Source organism: Pleurodeles waltl, chromosome 1_2 (genome assembly GCF_031143425.1).
Source record: "Pleurodeles waltl isolate 20211129_DDA chromosome 1_2, aPleWal1.hap1.20221129, whole genome shotgun sequence".
NCBI lineage: Eukaryota > Metazoa > Chordata > Amphibia > Caudata > Salamandridae > Pleurodeles > Pleurodeles waltl.
Window position 1 is genome coordinate 989,633,690 of NC_090437.1, and position 14,338 is coordinate 989,648,027.

The following is a 14,338-nucleotide window of genomic DNA, read 5'->3' on the forward strand; positions in this document are numbered from 1 at the left end:
AGTCACGATATAAAAAGTAACGCAGGCACATTAACCCTCCATACTACTTTAGGAGTCAAAACTGTGACCTAGCAAAAAAAACTGAACTCTCACGGTACTGTGTTAACCCCCAGAGTTATTTCACCGCTATTATATTCCCCTTAAAATTGCTGGGCACACAATGAACTCTGCAGCCATGCATCAACCCTGTAAAATATTTTAAAACGCAGCCTCTTTGTGACAATTACGTAATCGAGAGGAGATTTATTGTCACGTGTCCCGTGTTGCAGACTTCTTTGCAGCAGATTTTTTAGTAACAAATAAACGTATAAATGGACTGTTTGATCTTTCCTATCAAGCTCACCCCTAATAACTCCATTCCCTTTTCCTCTGCCACACTTTGACCGCCAAGGTATGTGTATCCTGACTATTTTTTTCAGATTCCAAAACTGTTTGAAAGTAAAAACACATGTTAACATCAAATATGTGCTGAATGTAAGACTATAAGACGACAAACTGCACGGCGTGGTTTCTATAAACGGGCATTATTACTATTAAGACAATTCGTAAAGAAGGAGTAGTTCAATTCTTGTTGCAGAAGGCGTGGAAGAAGCAGATTAGATGGACCTCTGCTATATCAGATGTGTGTATACAAACAATTAGGCGCTAATCAGAAGCAACAATCAGTCATTAAAGTGTTAGGCTAAAACTCTGGGCTTTAGTTTAAGGGTTTTTACTGGTAGTGCCACTTCACTGCAGCACGCTCACTAAGGCACTTCTGACCCAACATTCCGCTTTCTGTTGTTATTCAGTTTATGGTAAGTAAGGGTTCAAAAGAACACCTCTCAGTCACATGCTCTTAACACAACAACTAATAAATTGGGCTCCTCGCGGAGCAATCTCGAGAGCAAGCCTTAAGGGAACCTGCACTTTAAAATGAATGTAAGACCACGCAATAGATGGGAAAAGTATCTCTTTGGTACAGATGTAAATGAATACGGAAGACAGATCATATACAGAAAAAGAGTTGAAGACAGGACATCAGCGTTATAATACTTGCGTCTTTGTATATGCTTATCAAATAAACAATGTGTAACTTGTCGCCTAACCAACTGTGCGTTAACAACAAACATCAAGCATATACCTGTCCTGTCACCGTCCTCTGCCAGAGGTATTTAACATCAACTGGCATTACAAGATCTCGTCCCGTGAATCTGTTACAACTTGTACTAATCTACCACAGCGAGCTCCTCTGTCTAGGTTGACTTTTCTGTAGCGTCACAGTCCTTTTGCTACACTTCACAAACCTCTTTGTAAACATGTCCGTGGTAAATGGCGAGGTCTTATATACAATCCAACATACACGGTGTATTTAAACACAAAAGGGAAGTTAGTTTAGAAGCGCTATTTTCATACCCAAAACATCAGTTATGAAAAGACAGTCAAGAAATTAACGTTTACATCGATCGTGAATACAACTGATAATGTTTGGGGGGTGGGGCGGTTTAATGCATGTTTAGATTAATTCGCCAATTGTTTTCCTCAACAATTCAACACATAGCGGATACGCGCTACATTTGTCTCACAAACTTAAATTACTTACCAAGATCTGTAAAACCGAAAAATAAGACAAAAGTCGTCAGCCAAATGTTGGCACAGCAACTTGAATGACAGTCCTTTATGGGGAACTGCCATGGACATTAAAAGTGCATTATGCTGACCTCGAAGATTAGTATAGGTTTGAATACACCCGTTTAAATTGGTGCCTGAAGCAAATGCTGTTATATAAAATATATTAACTGTATTTACTGGAAACAGACGGCTGAAACTTGAGTGCTGATTGTTGCTACCTCTACATTTAGGATAGAGAGACTGCAGCAACTTTTTTTTTTTTTATCTCACATCAGGTTCTCTGCGGAGGAACAGAGCGTGTTCTCTTTACACACCAGGTGGGGAGATGCAGTTCGTATAAATGACGTTTGAGACATCACATTTCCATCACAGTTCTGACAGGAGGCACGAACAGCGGCCAGTGTCCCGCGCCGCAATTTCCACGCATTAAAGATTTACGACAAACATTCCCTTACCGTGAAGGCGTATGTACACACACACACATATCGGGCCACAACAGCAGAGTACAGGTGCTCTAGTTAGTGTGCGGGGCAATCCCGCGTCCACAATCCGGCCCCTCCGCGACGTTCACACATAACTCCGCCCTCCTCTTCCTATTGCTGCTGTGCCCCATCCCACACTCACCACTGCCATTCAGAGCTCTGTCTCCTTGTACCGCCTACCTCTTCCCTCAATGGAACTGTCATACCCTGGGCAGCACACCCGCACTCTAAATGCGGCTTGCTTTCAAGCTCGCCTTCACATGCGTGTCTCTTACCCATTCCCTCACCTTCCTACTGTAGCCCAACCTACTCACTTTCTTACAGCTTTCACCTTATTGTGGCAATGCAGCTTACTTTCTACTTGTGGCTACTTTTTGTTTACGTATAGACTATTCAACTCTCCCCTCATATTGTCTGCCCCACCTATTTCTTCTCAGCTGCTCTCACATATATTTGCCCCGCCCTGTGTTCTGCCCCCTTCTCTCCCGACCCTTTTTCACCGTTACATGTGACCCCCTCCCCACGGCGGTGGCCTACAGTGCGCTTGCGCATCGCAAAGATTGTGAATACAGCTGTACCGCGAGCCCTGTCACCGAGAGGCGAATTTTGGTTAGACCGGGCAGCATTACCGTTAACCTACTATGCTGTTTCCGCTTTAAATAATTCAACTGACCCGAAATTGTAATAGTTATCAGCCTTAACAAAATCGAAGGCGACCCAATGCATTTTAGTTGGAAATTACCAGATTGCTGCCTGTTACTTTAGTTTAGTCGGGGTCAGCCGAGAATAAGTATTCGTAGAAGAAATTCACGACAAAACCGATCCAGCATAAAATGGCTGCTGTGAGATGAAGCCTCCCGTGGAAGTGTTGTACTATTTGTCTCTTTTCTATGTCTCCTAAGGTGAGGCTGTAGAAACCAAATCGATTAATGTACTTATGTGAAGCTTAAAATGGGAGAAACCATTCATTAGGACACCAGCGTCTCACACTTGTATTGTCCGGCATTTTGGCGGCACTTTTTTTATTTTTTTTTTAGCAATATTGTAATTGCGGGACACTGAAAAGTACTCTAGAAAACTACAGCGTTTTTGAGTTCCTCACACTTGGTAAACATGTTAATGAGGAGTGAACCCACATGTTTGCAGAAACAATGCATCAGGAAGTTGTTTAGTGGTTGCACCACCAGCACATAATTTTGGTTTTCAAAGTGCAGAACGAGACACTGCATACATCCAGACAGCACACCAGGATTAAGTCACATTACAACAAGCAACATTTTGAGGATATGAAGTGCTCAGACGGAATATTTGCAGCCACTGATGAGCTTCAGATCAAAAGCACTATAATAGAAATCTAGTCCACATATAAGGTGTACATGACAATGGACTCTCCTCTTAGTTCACTAATAAAATTATCATCCGTGTAGGGGCGGTAATATTTCTCAGTTCATGTTTAAAAACTCTTAAGTTTTATTAAATAATTCTCAATGCTATTATATATTCTGAGGTACTAAAGATGAAACTCTTCCACATTTTAAAGAAATACACCTTTTTGGATTTTAAAGACGCTATCTTATTTTAACATGATGTTTGTGGCTTAATTTACATGGCAAATATCTTCATGGCTCAGCTCGTAAATGGGTCATTAGAGCCAAAGATGAACCTTGGCTTGGCTCTGGCTAGGCTTGCACCTTTTAATTGGTTGGCTCGCCCACCTCTAGTAAATGACTACTAACAATGTTAATCAACAACGCCTCACTGGCCTGGCCCTGCGGTCTCATGTGTTTTTAGGATGCTCGCTTGGGGTCATAGGGTGTATGGTCCCAGCTGTAGTGGTTGACTAGCCAGCCTTTGCCCTGTAGACAGTCTTGAGGATGAGAGACACACAGAGAGCAGAACCTGATTATTAGCACAACAACGCCACCAGCAGCTAACTGCCAAGCAGAGAGTGCTGGTCTTACAGCAAAGCAGTCTTGTGACAAAGCTCTGGAGCCAGACCAGAAGTTAGATCTAAGAGCAGGATTCTTCCCTGCAAACACCAGACTCAGCCTGCCTGCAATCAGCAGAGTATGATGCACCACATACTGCAACCCTGTAAGTACCTAACGGGGTGAGAAACTGCAGAGGAAAAGGGTTTAAAGGGGAAAACAGGAGTGACTTGAGACATACCAAATACCACTACACTGTCCCCAGACTTAGGATTTATCAATTCCCAGTTTAAAACTTTCAGAATTGAAAGCTTTTCAATTCTTATTACAAACAAAACCATTGTTAATGATGCAGCAGAGATATGACTGCTACTTTGGCATCACAGTGTTGATCAGCATGGGTTCATTTACATTATAATGTGTAAAACTCTAATATGTTAGTTGCAAAATGGTGCACTAAAAGTCTATATCGATGTTCATTCACTGTAGACTAGCCATCTAACATGATGCTTAGAGCAAGTTTAATCTTAGTCAAGTAAATGTTATTATGATACGGAACTCCTACGGAGCTCCACATAACGTAATGTGACAATAAACAAAATGCACACTACATATTAAAATCCAACAAAATGAAAAAATAAAAATAACCTCCAAAGATTCACAAACAACATTAAAAAGCTGCTACAAAAATCCTGTTTAAAATAGCAACAGACATAACACAACAGAAGAATAAAATAAATGCCTACAGCTATGAATATGCATTCACAGATATTTAGCATCAAACAACACTATGCAATACAAGATGAAAATGACAAATTACAAACCACACAATGCTAAAAAACAGTATACATACGCCTATTCCCGACCACACAAAGGAAGGGAAGGGACTACATACTACTAAAAGGCGAAACAATATTTTTTCCTGCCTCTGTAAAGTGCAACATGCATTATGCAATAGGTAAAGTGCAAATAGTGCCTGATACATTCTTGCATGTGTAACGACAATAAACCAACTTAATATAGCATGCACAGAACTGAAGGATGAACATAAACTACATGCTTCAAGTTTACTGTATCCTTTAGCAAGATAGCTGCCCCCCACACCACTTACGTGCCCCTTTTAGAATTCTTTGCCTTAATAGCCGCTGCAATCAAACTTTATACATAACCAAGTTTCTTGTAGGGACATAATCAAGGGATTATACGGTTTAAGAAAATTCAGTTTAACCTCCTCTTGCCCCAGCCCGGTCACTTTCTAGGAGAAAAGTAGCCTGCCCACTCCTCCTCAATGGCTCATTACTCCTAGATGAGGGACAGGCATTATTCAGAACACCTGCCACCCAACTCCAGTGGGACGGGCCATCCTTTAGGTCAGTAATCCACATGACCTGTGACATTCGGAGCCCTCCACCACATTGATTACTCGACCTCCTTGACCTAGGGAATAAATATATCTTTGGGATTCCCATATCTGAGTCCGAAATTGGACCCTGCTGAATCAGTCACTGATAGCTTGGACACCCTTGGGCCATTCATATGTTGGACTAGGGGTTCCTTGCACTTGGCAACCAAAACAACATCAATCCCTCACTTTAGAAACTACTCACAGTTCTGAAGTACCAAACGAGCAATAGCCAAAGAGCTAAAGGTGACTCCGGAAAAAGGAGATGGATCAGTCGAATAAATGGTAATGAGAGAGCGTAGCTTATATAATTAATAGTAACATGAAATGTTTATGAACTAATGTATCATAATGCTGCATAGAAACTGTATTAATATGTTTTGCTAAAACGTGCACTTGAAATGTGCCCACGGGGGGCCACCAATGTATACGGGGACTAATGAAAATGACTAATGTTGATGAATTATTGCGTTTAAATGGTTTTACACTAATTATTAATGGTTAAGTTTCTAAAGTTTTGCTAATAAATCTTTCTTAGGCCTTAGTTAGCATGAGTCGAGGCCTAGCTGCCTGACTATCCTATTAAATGTATTTTTCCAACTGCAGTGTGCTGACTTACTAAAGGACATGAACTCTTGTTTTTTTCCAAACTAGGAGCTCAATGTAACTATAGTAGATCCACTCTCATGAAGTTCATCTTGCTTGTAGAAATGTTTCAGCTAAATGCAACAGTGTAGATTAATGTTAGGCACAAGTTCGCCTAAACCGGTACAGACTATGGAGCTACTGGCCGAAGATGCGCAAAGAATTACAAAAGGATGAAATCACACCGGACATTCTACCTCGAAAGACGTCAATCATATGGACCAATAAAATGCCTGAGAACTGTTGTGAGGTGACAAATTCGATGAGCTAATGTAAAGTTAATTGGAGGGAGATAGTGCGGTGCAAACCCTTGTCCAATCAAATTTTAGGGGAATGTACAACAAAAAGGGGATAAAACCCTTGACACCAGGAAGTAAATCAGAACTAGAGAGACCAGAAACGAGGGTGATTTTGGTTAGGGAAATGCTATTGATTTGATCCAGAAACTTTGTCACTCTGTTTGGTGACTTACTAGATTGGTTCTTGAAACCATTCTTCTCCTTAGATTGCCAATTTACACTTTACCTCCTTATGAGGGAAGTGCCCTTTTTACCTGAGCTGAGTTCCTGACTGATGGCGAGAGCCACATAACACCATCACCTATAGACCATCCGCGCACCTTACGTCACACACCCCAACACATCATCCCACACACCCTCACACACACCCTCACCCACATCACTCATAGAACACCCACTACAACAACACCCCAGGTTCCTCAGAGGAGGAGCTAAGAGTCATGGTGGAGGAAATCATCCGGATAGAGCAGTGGTCTCCAATCTTTTAATGCCGCGCGCCCCAGTTGGAAAATAAAAATCCTTGGGCCCCCCTCTCAGAATTTTTCACAATTATTTTATAAGGATGGCAATGTTTAAATATGTCTAGGCCTATTTAAACATTGCAGTTAAGTACTGTTACCTTTTTTTTAAATGCAATAACATGCTTCTGCTTAAAGCAAAGGCCTGTTATCTGTATAATGCTTCTTTTGGCCAGAGTCTCGCGCCCCCCTATGATTACATGGGGCCACCCTATGGGGCCTGCCTCCCAGTTTGAAGACCTCTGGGGTAGAACCACAGCTATTTGGATCATAAGTGCAGCAGACATCCATTGCTAGGAAGATGGAGCTGTGTTGGAGAATCGTGGACAGGGTCAACGCCGTGGGACAGCACCCCAGAACAAGGGAAGACATCAGGAAGATGTGGAATGACCTACGAGTAAGGTGGGTTCTGTGGCAGAAAGACACCAACTCACTGTACAGAGGACTGGCGGTGGACCCCCACCTCCTCCCCCACAACTAACAACATGGGAGGAGCAAGTCTTGGCAATCATGCATCCTGAGGGCCTGGCAGGAGTAGGAGGAGGAGTGGACTCTAGTAAGTCAAATCTCTATTACTATCACCCCCCTACCCCATCACAAACCCTCACCCTTACCCTCACTCCCTTCACATCACCACCTCCCATATACCCCACCATCACAACCCACTCATCCGAATACCAAGCCCTGCATGCAACACCAATGCATGGAGCAACCCTTGACCCTGCTTCTGCAGGCAGGTTGCTCCGCTGCCCGCGCCACCTCCTCAGTGTTCTTTTCTGGTTTCCACTGTCTTTTCTGGTTTCCAAATCCACCCCGCTGCGTCCCCTGCGGTCCCTCCCACCCCCTTCCTCCTCACCGTCTTTTCCAGTTTCCAAATCCCCACGCTGCGTCCCCTGCGGCCCCTCCCATGTCCCCCCTCCTCCTCCTCACCGTCTTTTCCAGTTTCCAAATCCCCGCCGCTGCGTCCCCTGCGGCCCCTCCCACATCCCCCTCACCGTCTTTTCCAGTTTCTAAATCCCCGCCGCTGCCTTCCCCTGCAGCCCCACCCCCCCCAGCCTTCTCATTCGACCAGCCCTCCCTCCTCCCTGCTGGCACTCCCACCCTCCGCTGCTCTTAAGGCTGCCGGGCGCGGTCGCGCCACTGGCGTGCCAAAGGCACGACAAAGTCAAGCCCGTCTGCGCCCGTCCATGCCAAGACGCGTCCAGCGCCAGTCTCCCTGGCTCTCTCAGACAAACCTACTCCCCCCTCACCCTCCACTCACTCAATCCAGGCCCCCGCCCCACGTGCACCCCTTCCAGCCCCACACACACTCACAGCCTTTTCACCTGCCACATCTGTCATTTCTCCTGCTCCACACCCCTCACATCACACACCAACCATGGCGACCCCCTTTGAACAAACACAACATCCCCAACGTAATACTCACCTGCCCTGCCCCCACCCCCACCAACCAACCCCGCTGCACACCAGCCCACAACCAGAACACACCCCGCAACAACACCCTCATGCACCACACCAATACCGCCCACCACAACCACCTCAACTGCCTGCTCCTCAACACCCGCTCCCTTCACAAACATGCCATAGAACTCTGGGACCTCATCACATCTCACTCACCTGACATCGCCTTCCTCACGGAAACCTGGACCAACCCCTCCTCCGAACCCGACATAGCCATCGCCACCCCCAAGGGATACAAACTCCAACGCAAAGACCGCCCCAACAGGCCAGGGGGGTGGCATCACCATCCTACACAGGGACACCATCAAAGTCACCACTAGCTCCCAAGACACTATCAACAACACAGAACACATGCACTTCCTGATCCATATTAACAACAACTCCACCCTCAGAGGTACGTTAATCTACAGACCACCAGGATCACGCCCGCCTTCTGCGACACCATCGCCAACACCATCAGCTCGCACGCCCTCACCTCCACAGACTACATCCTCCTCGGTGATTTCAACTTTCACTTGGAAAACCTACAAGACCACAACTCTACCTCCCTCATAGACAACCTCGGACTCAAACAACTGGTCACCGCACCCACCCACTCAGCAGGACACACGCTCAACGCGATTTTCACATCAAGCCAACACATAGACTACACCCACAACACCACCGAACTCCTCTGGACTGACCACCACTGCGTCCACTTCTCCTTCACCAAACCCCCCACACACCACCATCAACACACCACACCCTACCGCATGTGGTACAAGATCCCCACAGAACGACTAAACTTCCAACTGGCTCACAACCCTCCCCCACGCCAACAACCCCAACACAGGAGCACTCACCCTCTCCAAATGGATCACCACCTGCGCAGACACACTAGCCCCCCTCAGAAACCACATCGCCACCCGCAACATCAAGAACACCCCATGGTTCACCCCGAACTCCAAGACTCAAAGCGCAAAGGCCACCAACCGGAGAAAATATGGCGGCTAGAACCCTCCACAACCAACTTCTCCACCCTCAAAACCACCATTCGCACCCATCACCAACTCATACGCACTATCACTACAAGACACGCCTTGACAACAACTCTCAAAACAGCAAAGAACTCTTCACCATCATTAACGACCTTGCCAAACCCAAAGCCAGCATCATAGACCCCTCACACACACAGACCCTATGTGATGACCCTCTCCAACCACTTCCACCACAAAATCTTGGCCATCCACAACAGCTTCATACCACACGCACCCACCGCACACACCCCTCACTCACCCAACCCAACGCCCACTCATGACCCACCACACTCACCACCTGGACCCCCACCACACACAAAGAAACCGAAAAAACCATGAACTGCATCCACTCAGGATCCCCCTCCGACCCCTGTCCACATCGCATATACAACAAAGTCAGCCCAACCATCGCCCCCATACTCCCTGACATAATCAATTCCTCTTTCGACTACCTACCCAGACCCCTGGAAGCACGCGGAAATCACTGCTCTCCTAAAAAAAAACAAAGCTGACCCGGAGATCCTCTCCAACTATCGCCCCATCTCCCTCCTCCCTTTCCCCGCCAAGGTTGCCGAGAAACTAGTCAATGCCCGCCTATCCCACTTCCTATAAGCAAACATCACTCTTGACCCCTCACAATCCGGGTTCCGCAAGAACCACAGCACGGAAACCGCCCTCATCGCATGCACTGATGACATGGGGACCAAAGTCGACAAAGGCGAGACCATCGCACTCATCCTCCTAGACCTCTCCGCAGCCTTTGACACCGTCTGCCACCACACACTCCACACATGCCTCCACAACATAGGAATTCACCACAAAGCCTTAGACTGGCTCACCTCCTTCTTCACCGACCGGACCCAGAGAGTCCACCTCCCACCTTTCTACTCCACCATTTCCAAGATCATCTGCGGAGTCCCTCAAGGGTCCTCCCTCAGCCCCACATTCTTCAACATCTACATGATCCCTCCTGCCAACTTCCTCCGAGCACACGGAATCACTATCCTCTTCTACGCAGATGACACCCAACTCATCCTCTCCCTCACCCGCAACCCCACCACCGCCAAAACCAACCTACACGCTGCTCTCCTCAACACCGCCAACTGGATGACTACTAACCACCTCAAGCTTAACTCCAACAAAACCGAGATCATCTTCGTCCCCAACAAAACCACATGGGACGATTCCTGGTGGCCCACCGCCCTAGGCCCTGCACCTACCCCCGCAAACCACGCACGCAACCTCAGCATCATCCTAGACCCCTCCCTCTCCATGACACAGCAAATCAATGCCCTAACCGCCTCCAGCTTCCACACATTCCGCACTCTAAAAAAATCCTTCAAATGGATTCCCCCAGAGACCAGGAAGACAGTCGCCTATGCACTCATCAGCAGCAGACTAGACTACGGTAACGCCCTCTACGCCGGCACCACACTCAAACTCAAACGCAAACTCCAGAGAATCCAGAACACAGCTGCACGCCTCGTCCTTGGCCTCCCCCGCCACAAACATATCTCACCACACCTGAAATCCCTTCACTGCCTCCCCATAGACAAGAGAATCACATTCAAGATCCTCATCCACGCTCACAAATCCCTCCACATTACCGGCCCAACCTACCTCAACAGAAGAGTGAACTTCCACACTCCCACACGCAACCTCCGATCAGCCGACCTCACCCTAGCCACAGTCCCCCGCACCCAATGCACCACCACAGGAGGCAGGTCCTTCTCCTACCTCGCCCCCAAAACCTGGAACTGCCTCCCCACCAACCTTCGCAAAACCAAAGACCTCCTGCTCTTCAGAAAGAGCCTCAAGACATGGCTGCTCGAACAGTGACTCTCCCTGTCCCCCCCCTTCCTTCTTTGATCCCTCCCCCCCAGCGCCTTGAGACCCTCACGGGTGAGTAGCGCACTCTATACATTTTTTTGATTGATTGATTGACTGATTGAAGGACACCCGTCACAGACCTGCATGGACACCTATCACCACTGCATGCACATTGGAGAGAATCACCTAGCCCAAAAATAGCAACTCACACAAAGGCAAATCTGCCAGGGCAACAACAACCATACAGAGCAACACACCCATGCACAATATGTCACATGCAGAAACAATAACACTGCATTTACCTCCCCACAGGTCCCCCAGCCAATGTCACAGGAGAAGAAGTGCCAGCAACATCTAGTCCCCCCCCAGAGGAGGCCCACAGTGATGACAGCAGCCCTGCTCTTCTAGATCTAGATGACCAACCTGGCCCATCAGGGATCTCCGAACCCAGGCACAGTCCCACACCACCACAGAGCCTCCCCATCAGGAAACACCACCACAGCACCCATCCAGCTGGCACATACCTCTGTCCCCAGGACACATCAATCAGCAGGGTGTGTCTACCACTACAGGGACTCCAGGCCACCCCACAAACACAGGATGATCAGGGACCTGGGGTCAGTGGGCACACTATTCAGGGGACAGCGGCACAGGACAACAGGGAAGCTGGGAGGACTGCTGTGTGACAGGGGGAGGACAGGCCCAGGGAACCGACTCTCCAGGAGGCACTCACCGTGATCCTGGGAGCATACCAACATTCCCAGGATATGCTGGGCCAGATACTGGACAAGTTGCAGGAGAACATGCGGCTGCAGGAGGGACAGTGCCAGGGGGTCAGGGAGGACTTGAAGGACATCAACACCACCCTGGTCACCATTGCAGGGGTGCAGGCAGACGTGGTGAACACTATGAGGGAGGCAGTGGCACACCACCGTGACCCTGACACTAGCCAAACCGGTGAACTGCCCTCCACTTTCGCTGCCGCTAGTGAACAGGAGGTTCCGCCACAGGACCAACAGGCCACCAGCACCGCTCCCCCTGCAGAAGGAGAACCACCCCACAAACGTTCCCTGCAATCCAGGCAGAAGCCAGAGACTATTGCCAAGACCCCGCCAGGAAATGAGACTCTCCTGATTGTTACCCTTGTGTCCCACTCTGTCACCCTGTTCACCTTGAACTGCCATTGCTCCCCTTCTATACCCCCTTGGACAATGCACCTGTGATACAAATAGACTGGACTTTATCCTGGACTTTGCTCCACCATCACCCAAGCCCATTGCACATCCCCCTCTACTTCGTAGCACTTACATAAACACCCTTTGAAAAAATAAAAGTATGGAGTATGTCAAATGATTTAAGTATGTATTCATTTAACAAGGTGTAAACATTGCAATTCAACTGTACAGTAATGTATACATAGGAATGACCTGTAGTTGGCTGCAGTGCACACACCAGGAGCGATAGTGGGGTACGAATATCTGCAAATAGAGATGCCAAAGGGTACAGTGAGTGGCCATAGAAGTGGGAAAATCAGCCTGCCAGTGACAATGTCAAACACAAAACTGTCAATTAAATGTGAAGTAACACTGTCTTACCTGTGTGTCATTGGAAGTATTGACAAATGATTGCACTTCTGTTGTTGTCCTTCTCATCCTCCTGCAGAAAAGGCACCTGGCAATGTTGTGCAACATACAGCATGCCACGAAAATCTGGCAGACCTTCTTGGGTGACGAGTAAAGGGATCCACCAGTTAGTTGGAGGCAACAAAACCTGGCCTTCAGGAGGACAAAGGTCCTCTCTATAATTCTTCTTGTTCGCCCATGTGTCTCATTGTAACGTTCCTCTGCCCTTGTCCTGGGATTCTTCACAGGGGTCAGTAGCCAAGACAGGTTGGGGGTAACCAGAGTCACCTGCAAATATCGAGGCACAACATTTAGCCACACACTAACCTTAGCGCCCACACCATACCCATACACCAACATATATTGGGTGGGAACCAGGACTCACCTACTAGCCACACCCTGTGCCTCTGGAGTTGAGCCATCACATATGGGATGCTGCTGTTCCTCAAGATAAATGCCTCATGCACAGACCCAGGATATTGTGCACTGACGTGGGAGATGTACTGGTCCGCCAAGCACACCACCTGTGCATTCATGGAGTAAAACGTCTTTCGATTTCTGAACACCTGTTAATTTTGCCGGGGGGAAAGGGACAAATGCAATATGTGTACCATCAATTGCCCCAATAATGTTGGGGATAAGTCCCATTGCATAGAAATCAGCTTTTTTTGTGGCCAAATCCTCCACCTGGTGGAAAACGATGTAGATGCGCATGTGTTTTATCAGGGCAGACAACACTCTGATCAGCACAATTCCTGCTGCCAAGCCCACTGTCACGTGGAAGGAGCCAGTTGCCAGGAAATGGAGCACTGATAGCACTTGCCCAAGAGGGGGATCCCAGTGGGATGATGGATAGCAGATATTAGGTCAGGCTCCAATTGGACACACAGCTCTGTGACTGTGGCCCTGTCCAGTCTATAGGTGAGGATAATGTGCCTGTCCTCCATTGTTGCCAAGTCCACCAGGGGTCTGTACACGGGGGCATGTCTCCATCTCCCATTCCTATGCAGCAGTTGCAATCTATGGGGCAAACTGGCGAGCAGCTGGTCAGTATCTCTTATTTCCAACCACCACACTTCAAAGCATGTTGTGATTGTAACAGTATTTTGTTGGAATAGTCCAAAAGGTGCATATGTGTACTGTGACGCAGTTAGGAGCCATGGCCTGCACCCCCCCTGAAATGGCGCCCGCCTGTCCTGTATGGAGGGACATTTGGAAATGAGGTAATTCCGCTGACGTTGTGCGCCTTTGCGGGAGGCTGTCGAGAACCGCCGTGCAACTCCTCATTGGTTTATATTGGGCCCTATAGGGTACAGTGGCCAATGGTGATGTACGCTGGCGGTGACCGTACGCATTGCCACGCACATGACCGCCATTTTCTATCTGTTCACTCACTTGCTACCTGACCTTCCACAGTGTAGGACCTACACTGCATGTGCTGCTGTGACCTGTGTCTGGAACTGGCCATGACTCGTGTGACTTGGGAAAGGGCCCCTGCCTTCACCTCGGCGGAGTTGGAGAGAC

General features: G+C 47.8%; 1 protein-coding gene across 5 annotated transcripts in view; it reads right to left on the bottom strand.

The window, feature by feature from the left end:
* Positions 1–14,338, bottom strand: part of ATP10D (ATPase phospholipid transporting 10D (putative)) — a 614,572-nt gene that overhangs the window by 535,765 nt on the left and 64,469 nt on the right. Inside the window, exon 1 of one of the 5 annotated variants that reach the window (XM_069201684.1) lies at positions 2,517–2,549. The exons of 1 other annotated variant lie outside the window; for it this stretch is intronic. Coding sequence is in view for 1 of the 4 variants with exons in the window: in XM_069201666.1 (XP_069057767.1) it covers positions 2,236–2,244 (9 nt within the window). In the remaining 3 variants the exon portion in view is untranslated. 3 more of the 5 variants (XM_069201678.1, XM_069201666.1, XM_069201673.1) reach the window with 3 other exon arrangements.